The sequence below is a fragment of the Echinops telfairi genome, unplaced genomic scaffold (assembly GCF_000313985.2).
Source record: "Echinops telfairi isolate 266 unplaced genomic scaffold, ASM31398v2 ScPeMD7_2010;HRSCAF=2546, whole genome shotgun sequence".
NCBI lineage: Eukaryota > Metazoa > Chordata > Mammalia > Afrosoricida > Tenrecidae > Echinops > Echinops telfairi.
The window spans coordinates 2,123,185-2,136,645 of NW_022105908.1; the positions used below are offsets into that span (position 1 = coordinate 2,123,185).

At 41.6% G+C, this 13,461-nt stretch overlaps 1 protein-coding gene across 1 annotated transcript in view; it reads left to right on the top strand.

The window, feature by feature from the left end:
* The window catches only part of HS3ST3A1 (heparan sulfate-glucosamine 3-sulfotransferase 3A1), a 113,133-nt gene that overhangs the window by 96,222 nt on the left and 3,450 nt on the right, over positions 1–13,461 (top strand). The window contains exon 3 of the mRNA XM_004716308.2: positions 6,718–6,742. Coding sequence (XP_004716365.1) covers positions 6,718–6,742 — 25 coding nt within the window. The remainder of the gene's footprint in view (positions 1–6,717; positions 6,743–13,461) is intronic.

Sequence of the window (13,461 nt, forward strand, 5' to 3'; positions counted from 1 at the left end):
TGCATCCCCAGTATTGTCCTCTGTCGCAGTCTGCTCCAACAAGGGCACAAGACATCATGAGCTGTTGTCAGCCCTACCGTCATCTCTGAGCCTTAGCAATTCCGTGCTGGGATGTCGTCCTCTGGGCTTGGTGTGTCAATATGGGGTCTGGACCGACGATTCCTTTTGCTTTTTCCTTCTTGGTTTGCTTCTGTGTGGGTGTGATATGCTGACCCCTCACCCCAACCTGTAGGCTTAGTGTTGTTCTCTGTCGCACGTACTTCTAGGGTGCAGGTCAGTTTGGCTCAGGTTGGGGCCGGCCCTGTAGCCCGATCTTTTCAGGGATTCCTCCTCATGGTTACGTTGCCCTTGTGGTTCGGTGCGTCCTGTTGGGGCCTGTATGGGGTCTGTATGCACACTCCGGATCTGTGGAGACATAACCAATACTCTTTCCCTTGGTGGGTTAGTGCCCTACTCCCCCCATCCCCCCCGCTGTGCCATCTTCTCACTCCCACTCCACTCCCTTTCCCCTAATTTATGATGGATTAGCTTGTACCCCCTTGGATTTGGTCTGACCTCCACCCGACTGGCTGTACCTCAGTCGTACGTTGTGAGATGGGTGGGCTTTCTTCTGTACCTGCTGTGCTGGTCATCCTTACTGCAGAGGACTCATGATGTGCTTGGCCTTTTGTGATTGGCTGACTTCGCTTAGCATAATTTCCTCCAACTCTTCCCAAGAAATGGCGTGTTTCAGGTGATCATTAGTGCTTTTTAGGGATGCATGGTAGGACTCCATTGTGTGTATGTGCCGAGTTTACTAATCCACTCATCTATCGATGGAAATTTAGGTTGTTTCCAGCTGTTTGCAATGTTGAATTGTGCCGCAATTAACATTGGAGCACAGACAACTGGTTGTGGTCTGTTTCTTACCTCTTCTAAGTATATGCCCAGTAGAAGGATAGCTGGGTCATAGGGTAGATCAATTTCCATTTGCTTATCACCAGATCACTTTCCACAGAGGCTGTACACATCTACATGACCACTAGCACTGGGGGAGAGTTCCTGTCTGGCCACACCCCCTCCAACATTTGTTGCTCTCTGTTCTGATTTGAGTTAACCTCAAGGGTGTTAGATGGTATCTCATGGTTGTTTTAATTCACATCTCTCTGATAGCTAATGATCAGGAGCATTTTGTCATATGTTTATTGGCATATGGATCTCCTCCCTAGTGAAGCTTCATTTTAGTTCTTTTGCCCACTTCCTCAGGGGGTTAACTGTTTTCCTCTTTTTGCAGGCCATGAGGGCTTTATACATTTTAATAATAAGCCCTTTGTCTGATGTGTCATTGCTAAAAATCCTCTCCCAGTCTGTTGATTGTCTTGTTACCCTTCTGGTGAAATCTTTGGATACACACAGGTGTTTTATCCTTAGTAGATCCCACTGTGACTGTATAGTAATTGTTAAAATCAGGTAAAGCTAGGCCTCCCACTTTGTCCATCTTCTTGAGTAGTTCTCTGCTAATTATGGGCTTCTTCCCTCTCTATATGAAATTGGTGGTTAATTTTTCCAGTTCTATGAAGAAGGTTGTTGGTATTTGAATCGGAATAGCTTTAAGCTTATAAAGTGCTTTGGGTAAGGTTGACATCTTTACTATATTGAGTCTTCCAATCCACGAGGATGGGATGTTCTTCCATTTGTGGAGGGAAGTTTTGGTTTCTTGTAGTAGAGTCTTGTAGTTTTCCTTGTATAGGTCTTTAGTTTTTTTAGTTAAATATATTCCTAGGTATTTCAATTTGTTCTTGACTATTGTGAAGGGAATTGCCTTCTTGATCTCCCCTTCCATGCTCCTGTCTGACATATATAGCAATCCGATAGACTTCTGTTTGTTGATCTTGTATCCTGCCAGTCTGCCATATTCCTCTATCACTGTAAGTACTCCCATTGGGGAACTTTTGAGATTTTCAATGTGCAGAATCATGTCATCTGCAAACAGCAATAGTTTCACCTCCTCCTCACCAAGTTGGATTCCTTTAATGTCCTTCCACTGTCTAATGTTGTTAGCTAGGACCTCCAATACTATATTGAATAGAAGTGGGGACAAAGGGCATCCTTGTATGGTCTCCTTTTTCAGTTGGATTGTTTTAATCTTTTCTCCATTAACTTTGATCTTGGCTGTTGGCTTTTCATAGATATTTGTATTAGCTTGAGGAATTTATCCTCCATTTCTATCTTCATGAACGTCTTAATTAGGAATGAGTGTTGGATGTTGTCAAATACTTTTTCTGCATCTAGTGATATTATCATATGGTTCTTATACATTTTTTTTTAATCAATGTGGTGTATAATATTGATAGATTTTCAGATGTTAAACCATCCCTGCATCCCTGGGATGAATCCTACCTGATCGTGGTGGATGATATGTTTTATATACTTTTGTATTCTATTGGCCAATATTTTGTTAAGGCTTTTTGCATCTATGTTCATTAGAGATATCAGTCTGTAATTCTCTATGCCTGTGGGGTCTTTGCCCTGTTTGGGTATCAAAGTTATACTGGCTTCGTAGAATGAGTTTGGGAGTTTGCCATCCTTTTCTATGTTATGGAATACTTTGTGGAGGATTGGTGTCAACTCTTCCCTGAATCATGGTAGAATTTCCCTGTGAAGCTGTCTGGCCTGGGGGCTTTTTTTGTTGTTGTTGTTGGTAGTTTCTTGATAACCCTATTTATTTCTTCTTTTGTTATGGGTTTGTTGAGGGACGGGTCATTTTTAAGGTTTAAAATTTTGTTCTATGTTTTTCTCCCCCTCTTTCTAAGACTTTCAATTGGGATTCGGAACAGAGCATTGGTAGTAGTGACCAGGCACCATCTGCTTCTTTTGGTCTCAGGCTAGTGGAGGCTGTGGCCCAATTTGTCCCTTGGGCTAATTGTTTCCCTTTGTCTTGACTTCTTCACTCTCCTTTGTTCTGAACTGGGATTGTCAAATAGCTGCTCCTGAGATGTCTATTCACAAACTTTTAGGATTCTAACCACTACTCTTAGAAGTAGGATATAGAATATTATGGAATATGAGGGGGTAAGAAAAACCAGATTACCCTCCCTCTACTCCAAAACTGCGTATTTATTTATTTTCTTTTACAAAATAACTTTATCACCTTGGAAGTACTCTCCATTACACTTAATACATTTGCCAGATCTGTGATTCCATTCTTTCAAACATTTTTCAAACTCATCTGTTTAGATGGCTGACAGCACCTCCCTTGTTTTTTTTCTTCACCTCTTCGATGTCAAATTGCTGTCCTTTCATGTCCTTCTGCATTCGTGGAAACAAACAGAAGTTGCACGAAGTGTGGTCACGTGAGTAAGGTGCATGGGGCAAGATAGGCATGCTGCTTGTTGCCAAAAACTGGCTCACTGAGATGACTGGATAAGCAGGTGCATGGTCATGGTGCCAAAATGAGTCCTCCATCTGCCCCAAATCAGGCTTTTTTGTCGCACACTGTTACGCTGTCTTTTCAGAACCTCTAAGTAGAAATCATGATTAACAGTCTGACCTGATGGAACAAACTCCAAATGTACTATCCCCCTCACATCACATCTGGATTTTTGATGTTATGCTAATTGATCTAGAAGTCCCTCAGATGACGGTCTGAGTTAAGAGATTTCTAGGGTTCCTCTCAGTTTTAGCGTTTAATGGTGCTTAGGAGAATAAGCAGGAGAAAGAAGGGACGTCTACTCCCATATAGAGTTACAGTCTCAGAAACTGCCAGGGCACTTCTACTTCGTCTTATAGGGTTGCTATGAGTTAGCATCCGCTCAATGGCAACGAGTCTGGTTTTTGTTGTTGGAGAATAGTCTTCCTACCTTCTTTTCTGCAACTGATCATTCCTATACTTTTTTTCTCCCCCTCTCCTTGTCACTTGTCTTTGTCTCTCCATACACGCACACAGAAGTCACAGTGCCTGTGCTGCTTTGTTCTATAGGGAAATAAAGCCCTGTGATCTTTTGGCAGTGATCCACTTGAAGGCTTTTGGGTAGCACAGAGTTTTCTTTTAACTTCGGGTAGTATGGCTGGAAACCAGCCAAGTATACATTTTCTATTTTAGTAACAACCTATTAGTTTTTCAAGAAAAATTCTTTGTTAATATAGATGAAATGAAAATGCAGCTTTTGAATTTCTTTTTATGACCATCCCATTCCCCTTCGGTAGTCCCTAGGTGTAGCTAATCATTAATTAGCTCAACTGAGAATGGGGAGAGTGGCAGTTTAAGGCAACTCAGAGTTGCTGCAGAAGAAAGGCCTGGCTATCCACTCCCCACCCCCCAAAAATCAGTCATTGAAACTCTATGAGGCAAAGTTCTACTCTACACACGTGAGGTCTCTATTGCAACTGGTGCATATTCTGCTTCAAGTTCACTGAAAAAACACACACACATTCTTCGAAGAGTTTATAAATATCAGGCTTTAGATCCTGAGTACTTATATTTTATCTTTGTAATTTATTTATTTTGCTTGCAGTCAGGTTTATAACAAGATGTAGAAGAATTCATCAAGACTTATTTCTATTCTAACTGAATCAGAATATTCCCACAGTCTTCTTGTGAATGATGCCTCCATTTTTAAGCTTTTAAATTCCTTCAATCTCTTGTTCAATGGAAATTAACTTTCATAATAGTTTTTTCCTGAGATTCTGTGGGTGCTAACTTTAAAAAATGGTATGTCCAAAAATACCAGTTTGATACTACTTCAAAAGAAATAAAGACGCCTTGCTAGTGTAGTGGGCTACACACTTAGTGCTAACTTCTAGGTCTGTGGTTCTAACCCACCAGCCACTCCTCAGGAGAAAGATGAGGCTGTGTACTCTCATAAAATGTAGTTTCTCTTGATGTGATTGAATTGTATAATGTGAATTATATGCCAAATTATATATATAAAACTGTGTTTTAAAAAAAGATGTGAAGTCTCTGAACCCCAAAGGGGCAGTTCTACCCTGGTCTAGAGGGTAGATATGAGTTGGAATTGACTTGACGGCAAGGAGTTTGATTTTAGAGTTTTGGTCAAATGAAATAAAGCTTAGTGGAATAGGGTGTCTTTTGCTCCTGAGGGTTTTTTTGGGGGGTGGGGGGCGGTGTTTAAGGGACATTAGATTTTGCTTAATTTTATTTTATTTATTTCAGTTTATTTTAAATCCTTTTATTGGGGCCTCATACGACTATTATCACAATCCATACATCGATTGAATCAGGCATGTTTGTACATATGTCGCCCTCATTCTCTTCTAGGTATATACTTTCTGTTGAGCCCTCAGGACCAGCTCTTTTTTTCCCCTCAACCCTCTCATCCTCATAGCCCCCTGATAGATTGTACATTGTTATTATTTTCATCTCTCGCACCGACCACTGTCTCCCTTCCCCCAGGTATTCTGTTGTTCTTCCCCTTGTAGAGGGGTGTATGGTTATGGGTCAGTCTTTGCGATCAGTACCCTCTTTTTTCCTTCCTCTCCCCCTCTTCCCTCTACCCTTCCAGCATCACCATTCCCGGGATTTGGTGTGTCGGTGTGTCGATCCCTTTCTATAGCTGTGTACATGTTCCGGTCTAGTCTGAACTGGGAATCAGCCCGAGTTTTTAACTACATTAATTCCTAAAGTCTGAGCGCAGACTTCTGACCTTTCTTTGTTAGTAGCCTAGTTATTATGTGTGGTTTAAAAATATTTTTTCTGATTAAATATTGGAATGTGTTCTTTTATTGTCAAACTCTAACAAAGCTGCAAGTGTTTGTCAGCAGGTGGCTATTTTCACCGAAGAGACCAGGAAGAGGGAAGGAAGGTCATCTTTATGATCAAGTTCAAGTTCATTGTTACAGTGAGAGTGCCAACCCACCTCACTCAGTCTAGCACACTCTTCTTGGTTGATGCTCTGCTTCAGCAAACAAGTGAACTAACCATGGTTCTATTGTGATTTATAATATTTTCTTTGGTTAATTTTGAGAAGTAGATTGTCAGACCTTTCTTTTTAGTCTGTCAGAACTTTCTTCTTAGTCTGTCTTTGTCTGGCACCCCCTCAAAATAACCACGGGTGAATTTTCTGTTATTCAAAGGAGCAGTTCCAGAGCTTCCCAAGCTATGAAAAATTGAGTGACTGGTGAGTCACAAGCATAAAGGATTATTATTTGAATTTATGAACCAAGGTTACTCTTGTATCATGCCATTTAGCATTGTTCTTCTCATTGATCTGATCTTAGAAACCTCTGTCTTGATAGAGGATTTTCTCCAAGTTATCAGTTAAACATCCTTGACTTTTGACTCCTTCCCAAGACTTCAAGGGGATGTTGTGCTGCTTTCTTGAAATTGGCTCTGTTGCATATTGTGTCGTAAAGCTTGGTGAGAGCAAGAACTGTTTCTGTATCCTTCTACACTTTCCCAGGCAGAATTTTAGAAGGGTTCGCCTATAAACAACACTGGGGAGGAATCTAATCTTTCAGTCTGATGTTTGACTTAACCTCTGTGGCAGTTTGATTTGGGAATTACACTTCCAGATTCAGTTGGTGTGGGAGTGGTTCAAACCCGTAAGTCTTCCTCTCCCACAGAAGCCAACTCACACACCAGCGAAGGGGACCTTGCTTTCTAGCCTTACAAGTCACGTTTGAATGGGGTCCCAGGTAACAACAGCAGGAAAAGAAATATAACTCTGATCAGGGCTTAGCCCAGGGATGGCAGGCTGACAGCCCAGGAATTCACAGCAGCTTTCTCTGCGCCCAAGAGCCCGTCGTCAGAGACCCACAGGAACTACAGTACGGCCATGAAAAGAGTGCATTTTTCCTAGGGCGTTCTGCTGTCTGAGGTATCCAGATATAGACTCAATGTTCTTCTGTACTGTAGCAGCTGACAAATGTACATGGGATGGAGTCATTTATTCCTCAAGGTAAATTACTCTTCGAACTCAGGGACCTTCATGCAGCATAGCACGCTTGTCCCTTGCAGAAGGCAGCCTTTTAATCCTGCAAACATTTTTACCTGCAAGATCTCATTTATAGGAGCTATCTGGAAGAGGCCAATGTACATAGGGAAACTTTTAATTAGCAGTTACTGGGGTCAGGAAAGAGGTGGAAAGAAGGAGCCATTGTTTAGGAAAGAGTGAGTTTCTGTTTGTGGTGTTGGCAACAATTTACACCGATAATAAGTGGTGGTAGGGACACATGATTAATATGAGTGTTACCACAAAGTAGGGAAAAGTTTGGATTGGAAAATGGTGTGCTGTATATAATTTTTAAGAAATTGAAAAAAATGTTTTACCTATTTGGAATATTCTGGGTGGGATTATACACACTCTAACAGGAACGGAGAACCAACGCATTTAATATGCATATGTTTTGACAGGATGCCAGAAATGTCCATGAAAAGCATGATGCTGAGGTCACTTGGTGCTCGGGCAGGTTGAAGGCGTACATGTGTCAGAGCTAAGTGGACTTGGATTTTCATTCTGCTCCCCTCCCCCATGACGGTGTGTCTTTGTACAAGGCGCCCATTTCTTTATCTCTGAACATGTAATAGTCATTCAAATGTCCTTGTTTTGTGAAACTTTGGAAGTAATTTCCAATGTCATCCTACGTAGGATAAATTCTCCGTAAGTGCTCATTTTGCTCATTTGCTTCTGTCTTCTTCATCTTCTTCCCAAAATGTCTGAAGTTGGATTTTTTTTATCATGCTCCCAACACGCGCCCCCCCCCCCCAAGTTGAATTTGTGGCTGCTCTGGATACACTGTTTTTTAACTTAGGTATGAATGTGAGCTTCGCCATCTAAGTCGGACACTCTACTTTGAGAACAGAAGTATGGAATGAATAGGAGCCACATTCAAATACTTCCCTGATTGAATGCACTGCAACTTCTTGGGCCCGTAACTTTTTGATGTTTCTGCTGCCCCCAAGCGATAGTGAAATGCTCCGTGAGCCATAATTTGAACCAACCTCAGCACTTTCACTTGGCATTAATTATTTGAGCTGCATGCTCTCAGACCTAATCGATTATGAAATCAATTCTGTTGATCCAGAATTGCCCTGCCTAACTCTCTACACAAATCTCTCGGTGCAGTTGGTGCACGGAGCAGAATGAGGTTATGCAGAAGTTTACATTTGGCACATTAACAGTAAATTAAAGTCCCACTCCATCCATACGCTCTTCCAGTGAGAAATCCTTAGAGACCACTAGGGACAACAGACTCATTTGCTTATGAAGAAAACAAGTCTCAGAGGACTAAAGGCATTTTCCTTGGAACATACAGTTTATGAACAGTGGCATCTAAACCCATATCAACATTCCTAATGACCTGTTGTAGGATTCTTATAGAATCTATGTTGCCTTCAGAGATGCATATTCTCGTAGAATTCCGTGTGCCATGCTGTAGAATAACGCCAATAATGTTGGTCCATTGAGAGTCGAAGGCAGATACCCTCTATGTCTATATATATTTAATGTAGCCTCAACTCTACTCAAAGAAGCACACATTTTATTTGTTTTCCTTTTAGTGAGGGGCGGGCAAAGCACATCTTTCTTGACTCTGTTTCTTAGCTGAGCTCCTCTCGTTTTTCACCTTTGAAATTTGAGGATCTCTTTTTGAACACTATTACTTCGTTTCTCCATAAATCAGCTGTTCAGCTACGTCACTTTTCCCTTCAATATACCTCTTAGTCCACCCTCCCTCCTCTCTTTACTGCTATCAATACACTAATGCAGGTTTTTCTGTCTTTAAGCTGTCATTATACTACAAGTGTTGAATTATCCACATTAGTTTGTCCATCCTGATGGGTGCTCTACCTCAGGTTTAATTGATCATGGACAGTAATTATGTCATCGTAGTTTCAGTTTAATTATATATAACTCCTCATTTCAAATGAATTTATTCCTTACCTAAATTCAATTTAGAGGTTAATTCTATTTTAAAATAAAAATTTATTGTGTTTTCAGTGAAAGTCTACACATCAGATTAGGTTTTTGTTTAACAGTTTCTATACAACATGAGCAGTGATATTGTTTACATTTTTCCCAGTCCAAAAGAAAGCAGACAATAATAATAAAATAGAACAGATAAGTAAATGGACTAAAAGGGGAAACGAGTGATAAGATCTGAAACAATTGACTTTCTGATGTACTCTCTTTGTGGGCAGGGAATTTCACCTCCTTGGTCAATGGTATAAGACTATTCAATGGAGGTTTATTCTCCACAATGTCTCTGCAAATGGGTCTCTTATCAGACTTCCTCCCTATTTCCTACTTCCATTCCTTCCTTTTTTCTTAACCCTTTAAAACATGTCTTTAAACAATTCATGCCCTTCTGGTTTTGATTGTTTGATTATTCGAAGGGGTACATACCTCTCCACAGTTCTTCCTATTTAGACTTGTCTATGATTTGGCTGAACATTGAGCCATGGAGGCGAGTTTGAAACATATCCAAACCTCTGAGATACAGCTAAAGCAACACCCAGAGGGAAATTTATAGCAATAAGCTAGCACACAAAAAAGTGTGTGTGTGTGGGGGCGGGGGGGGGGGAGATCCCAAATCAACACTGTAGCCAACATGTCCAATAATTTGACTGGCACTCAATCTAAATATAGTTTCTTATTTTCAGTATAGATAATTATAATTTATTTTTTTATACAACTACTTTTTTTTACAAGATTCAGGAAACATTACTTTCCTTAAACTACTTATAATTTTTCTTTTCTTCCAAAATCTTTCGGGTTTTACTACTCAAATATGTAGCTACTAGCCAGAAGTAACGGTCAAGATTTACATTTTTTATTTGAATATCCAGTTGACCAAATGCCATTTACTAAAAAGAAAATGAAGCAAATTTAATGTCCAGAAATGGTCATGGTGAGAGGGCAAGGAAGCAAGAAGACAACCAAAGGGGGTTAGAAACCAGAGAAAATGACTCACATTCATAAGAAGAGTGAAGTAAATAAGGTCAGACAGGGTCACTGAACTTTCTTGCACATGAGACATACACAGGGAACATGCACTGTGGAGTGCTATCAAGGGACCCTTTCTGGAAATGGAGTTGATCTTGATGGTATAGGGAGTGGTGATTTTATTTGAGGAACGGTCTTGCCTCTTAGATTCTCCGAGCGGACCCAGTCATGGAGCACGTCTGTCTGATCAACTGTGTGCAGCGGGAAAGCCTCTGGGTCCTTGAAGGCCTCCTCTCCTCAATGAGTCACTTGATCTAGGGCTTGAGTAGAAAAGACCCAACTATTTAGCAGGTCTCTCATGGTTCCTGCTTGGCAACAACATTTCCCACACCATAGACTGACAGCTGCTCAAACCACGCCAGCCCCACAAACAGAGGCTTATCCCAGTGTGACCGATCAGGTCAAAATGAAATCCCCAGGACAGCAGGGTAGCAAAATGTCATGAATCAGATGCAAGCCTTGCCAAGCAGTCTCCCTCTCAGCACAAGTGCACCACACACCATGAAAAGAAATGTATCCATCTTCAACCCTGAGTTTATCTCCCTCACACTCTAACAAGGCAGTCTCTGTCCTTCTGAAGAACTCAGCTTTGCTAGCTCGTGTCTCTGAAACCAGGCATCCGTGCTGTCTGAACACCCTGTTCTTTGCGGCCTCAAATGAACAGATGTGTGCATCGCCCAGGAACATGGCAAAGAGGCCTCTTTCTGGGGTCCTCTGCATCCTTGTGAGCTGCATCAAATGAGCTTTTCCTGCCAGCTGGGAATTCAGGATGCCAGGTATCACCTCCTTCCGAACAGTGCTGGATGTGTTTCCCACATTAATGTCATACTGTCACCTGATGTGTGGTTCTCAGTGCCTCTGTTTTGCCTTTATTGCTGTGGTGTAATAAATAAACTGAGATTGTTGTAGTTGTTAGTGGGCATCAGGTCAGCTCTAGCCATGGTGACCTCACTTAGAACAGAGCAAAATGGTGCTCAGTCCCACAACCTCATGAGTCCATGGTGGCCACAGTGCATTTTGAGTCTCTTCTGAGCTAGGTGGGCTCACCTTCCAGCACTGGTCAGGCAACATTCAGTTGTGATACGTAGGGTTTTCTTTGGCAGATTTTTGGAAATAGATCACGAGGCCTTTCTCCCTGCTCCACCTGTCTTTTCTGGAAATTTTGCTGAGCCCTGTCCCTATGAGTAACACTGCTTAAATCCTGGCGACATAGTCTGCTGGCTGATGGATGCCACCACGATGTCACAGACAGACAGAGAGAGGGCGGAACCCGAGAGGAGAGAGGTTAAATGGATAGCGGATGGTAACTCTAGCAGCTACCAGTGAGCAAAGACAAGCCATACCCCTGGCTTTCTGAATTCCAATTAGCTTCCCACAATCTCATGCATTACTCTATTCCCCATTGGCTGGCAGGACAAAAATAAAACCACTGCCTCCCTAAGTACATTGTTCTGATATTTCATCATCTGTAAAGCCCCAAAGGCTCTTTTATTTAACAAAATTTTATCAATACGTTTGAAGCCCTTGTCCTCTTATTGAGTCCTCTAGAGAGGTTGAACAAATTGTGCAGCCACTTCTTTGTAATAATCCCTAATTTGCCTGTGAAGTCCCCCCTTAACCTTGTTTTCAAAAGGAACAAATAAGCATCTCTAAGTTTTCCTTCTAATTCTAGCTTCTGCTCATTTCCCATGCTCTTACCTACAAACAATGCTGCCAAATTTTGGTCCCATAATTTAGAGATGGTCTACACTGCTTAACCTAGAGACTGTTGTTAGGTTCTGTTGAATCCGTTTTGACTCCTGGTAACCCTTGTGCAGTAGGGGAAAAAAAGTCTGGTCCTTCGCCATCTTCATGATTATTGGAATGTTTGTGTTCATTATTGTGTAGCATCTTCCAACTGAGGGGTTCGTCTCCTAGGACTACATTAGACAATATTCGATTGGAATCTGTAAGGTTTTCATTGGGTAATTGTTAAAAGCAGAACTCCAGCCCTATCTTACTAGTCTGGATGCTCTGCTGTCCCTGGTAGTGTTTGAACTTACTCGTGGTATTATCACAACCTACAAGCCACCACAATATGACAAACGGATAGACAAGTGGTAGAGCCTAGAAGTCAAGGCCTTCTAAAACCTACCCACCCTGCTCATCTTCCAATCTAAGAGCTCATTTCCCACCAGCACTGGCTGACTACATCTCTCTTGTCATTGCATATACCATTGTGTCCTCTATAATCTGCCTGGAATTACTATAAACCTTCCATCGGACTGTAATGGATCAAAGTGATTCGAAGATTCATCAGAAAGACTCACCCAGCAAGAACAATCAAAGTATACTGAACAATAGTTGGAATTTACTTTGACATATATTAAAATATAGCATAGCATAATACAATGAAATATAGCGTCTCACAAGTTTTCCACCTTTAGCAGGGTTCAGTCTTATGACATAACGGTCTCTCTATTGAGTTTTCCTTCTCTGACAAGTGTCTGCTTTACAGGGTCCAGCTCTCACAGGTTTTGATGTAATAACTTAAAAGAGGTGATAATAGAGCTCGTGATAATGAATACAAACAGATTTTAATAAATTCAGGAGGTACAGGTGATAATAAAAGCAGAGAGAATCAAAGATAGTTTATAATGTGGCAGGCTTTCAAGGCATGATACAAAGATGGATTATTCAGTACATAATTTTTTTCACTGTTTATAACAGTAAAACTCAGGAATTATGAAGATAAGTGCTTTGTGTAATATGCTTGAGAGTATTATAAAACCAGTTAAAAAGCAGTCGGTCAGCCCTGAGCTCATACCCATTGATGGCTATCCCATGTAGGACAGAGAAGAACTGTGCCCCGTGAGGCTTCAAATGATGGGTTTTTCGGGCGCAGTTCACCAGGCCTTTCTTCTCTGGCACCACTTGATGGACTCCAAGATTCGCCTTCTTGGTTCGCAGTGGAGTGTAATCATTTGTGCCACCTGGAGAGTTTCAGGAAAGTGAGAGTGGAGGCATAGCGGTGGTGAGTTTGACAGCAAACTGCAGGGTCAGCGGGCTGAGATCACCAGCTGTCTCCAAGGGGCCATGAAGTGTTGCAGTCTGGGAAACCACAGGGCAGCTCCACCCCGTCCTACAGGGTCACTGTGGGTCTGGACAGACTTGATGGCACTGAGTTTGGCTTGGTTTATTTCTTTTCTTCCCCAGATAATTTTATTAGGACGTAATTCAGATCTCATACCGTTCAGTAGTTAGTCATATCAAGCAGTGTTGTATAACCAGGACCACAATCATTTGAAAACATTTTCTTCCTTCAGTGTTCCTTGATATTGGCTCCCCATCAGCCCCTGCCCACCCTGCCGTACCCGCTCCCCGGCCTTACCCTAGGAACCCTTATTCTATTGTCTTCATAGATTTACCCAACTTGGCTTTCACATATTGAAAACATAGAAAGATACATAACAGAGAGTCAAGACCACTACCAACAATAATAAAGTACAGCAGCGATAAGCCCCGATTTGGAGAGTAGGGG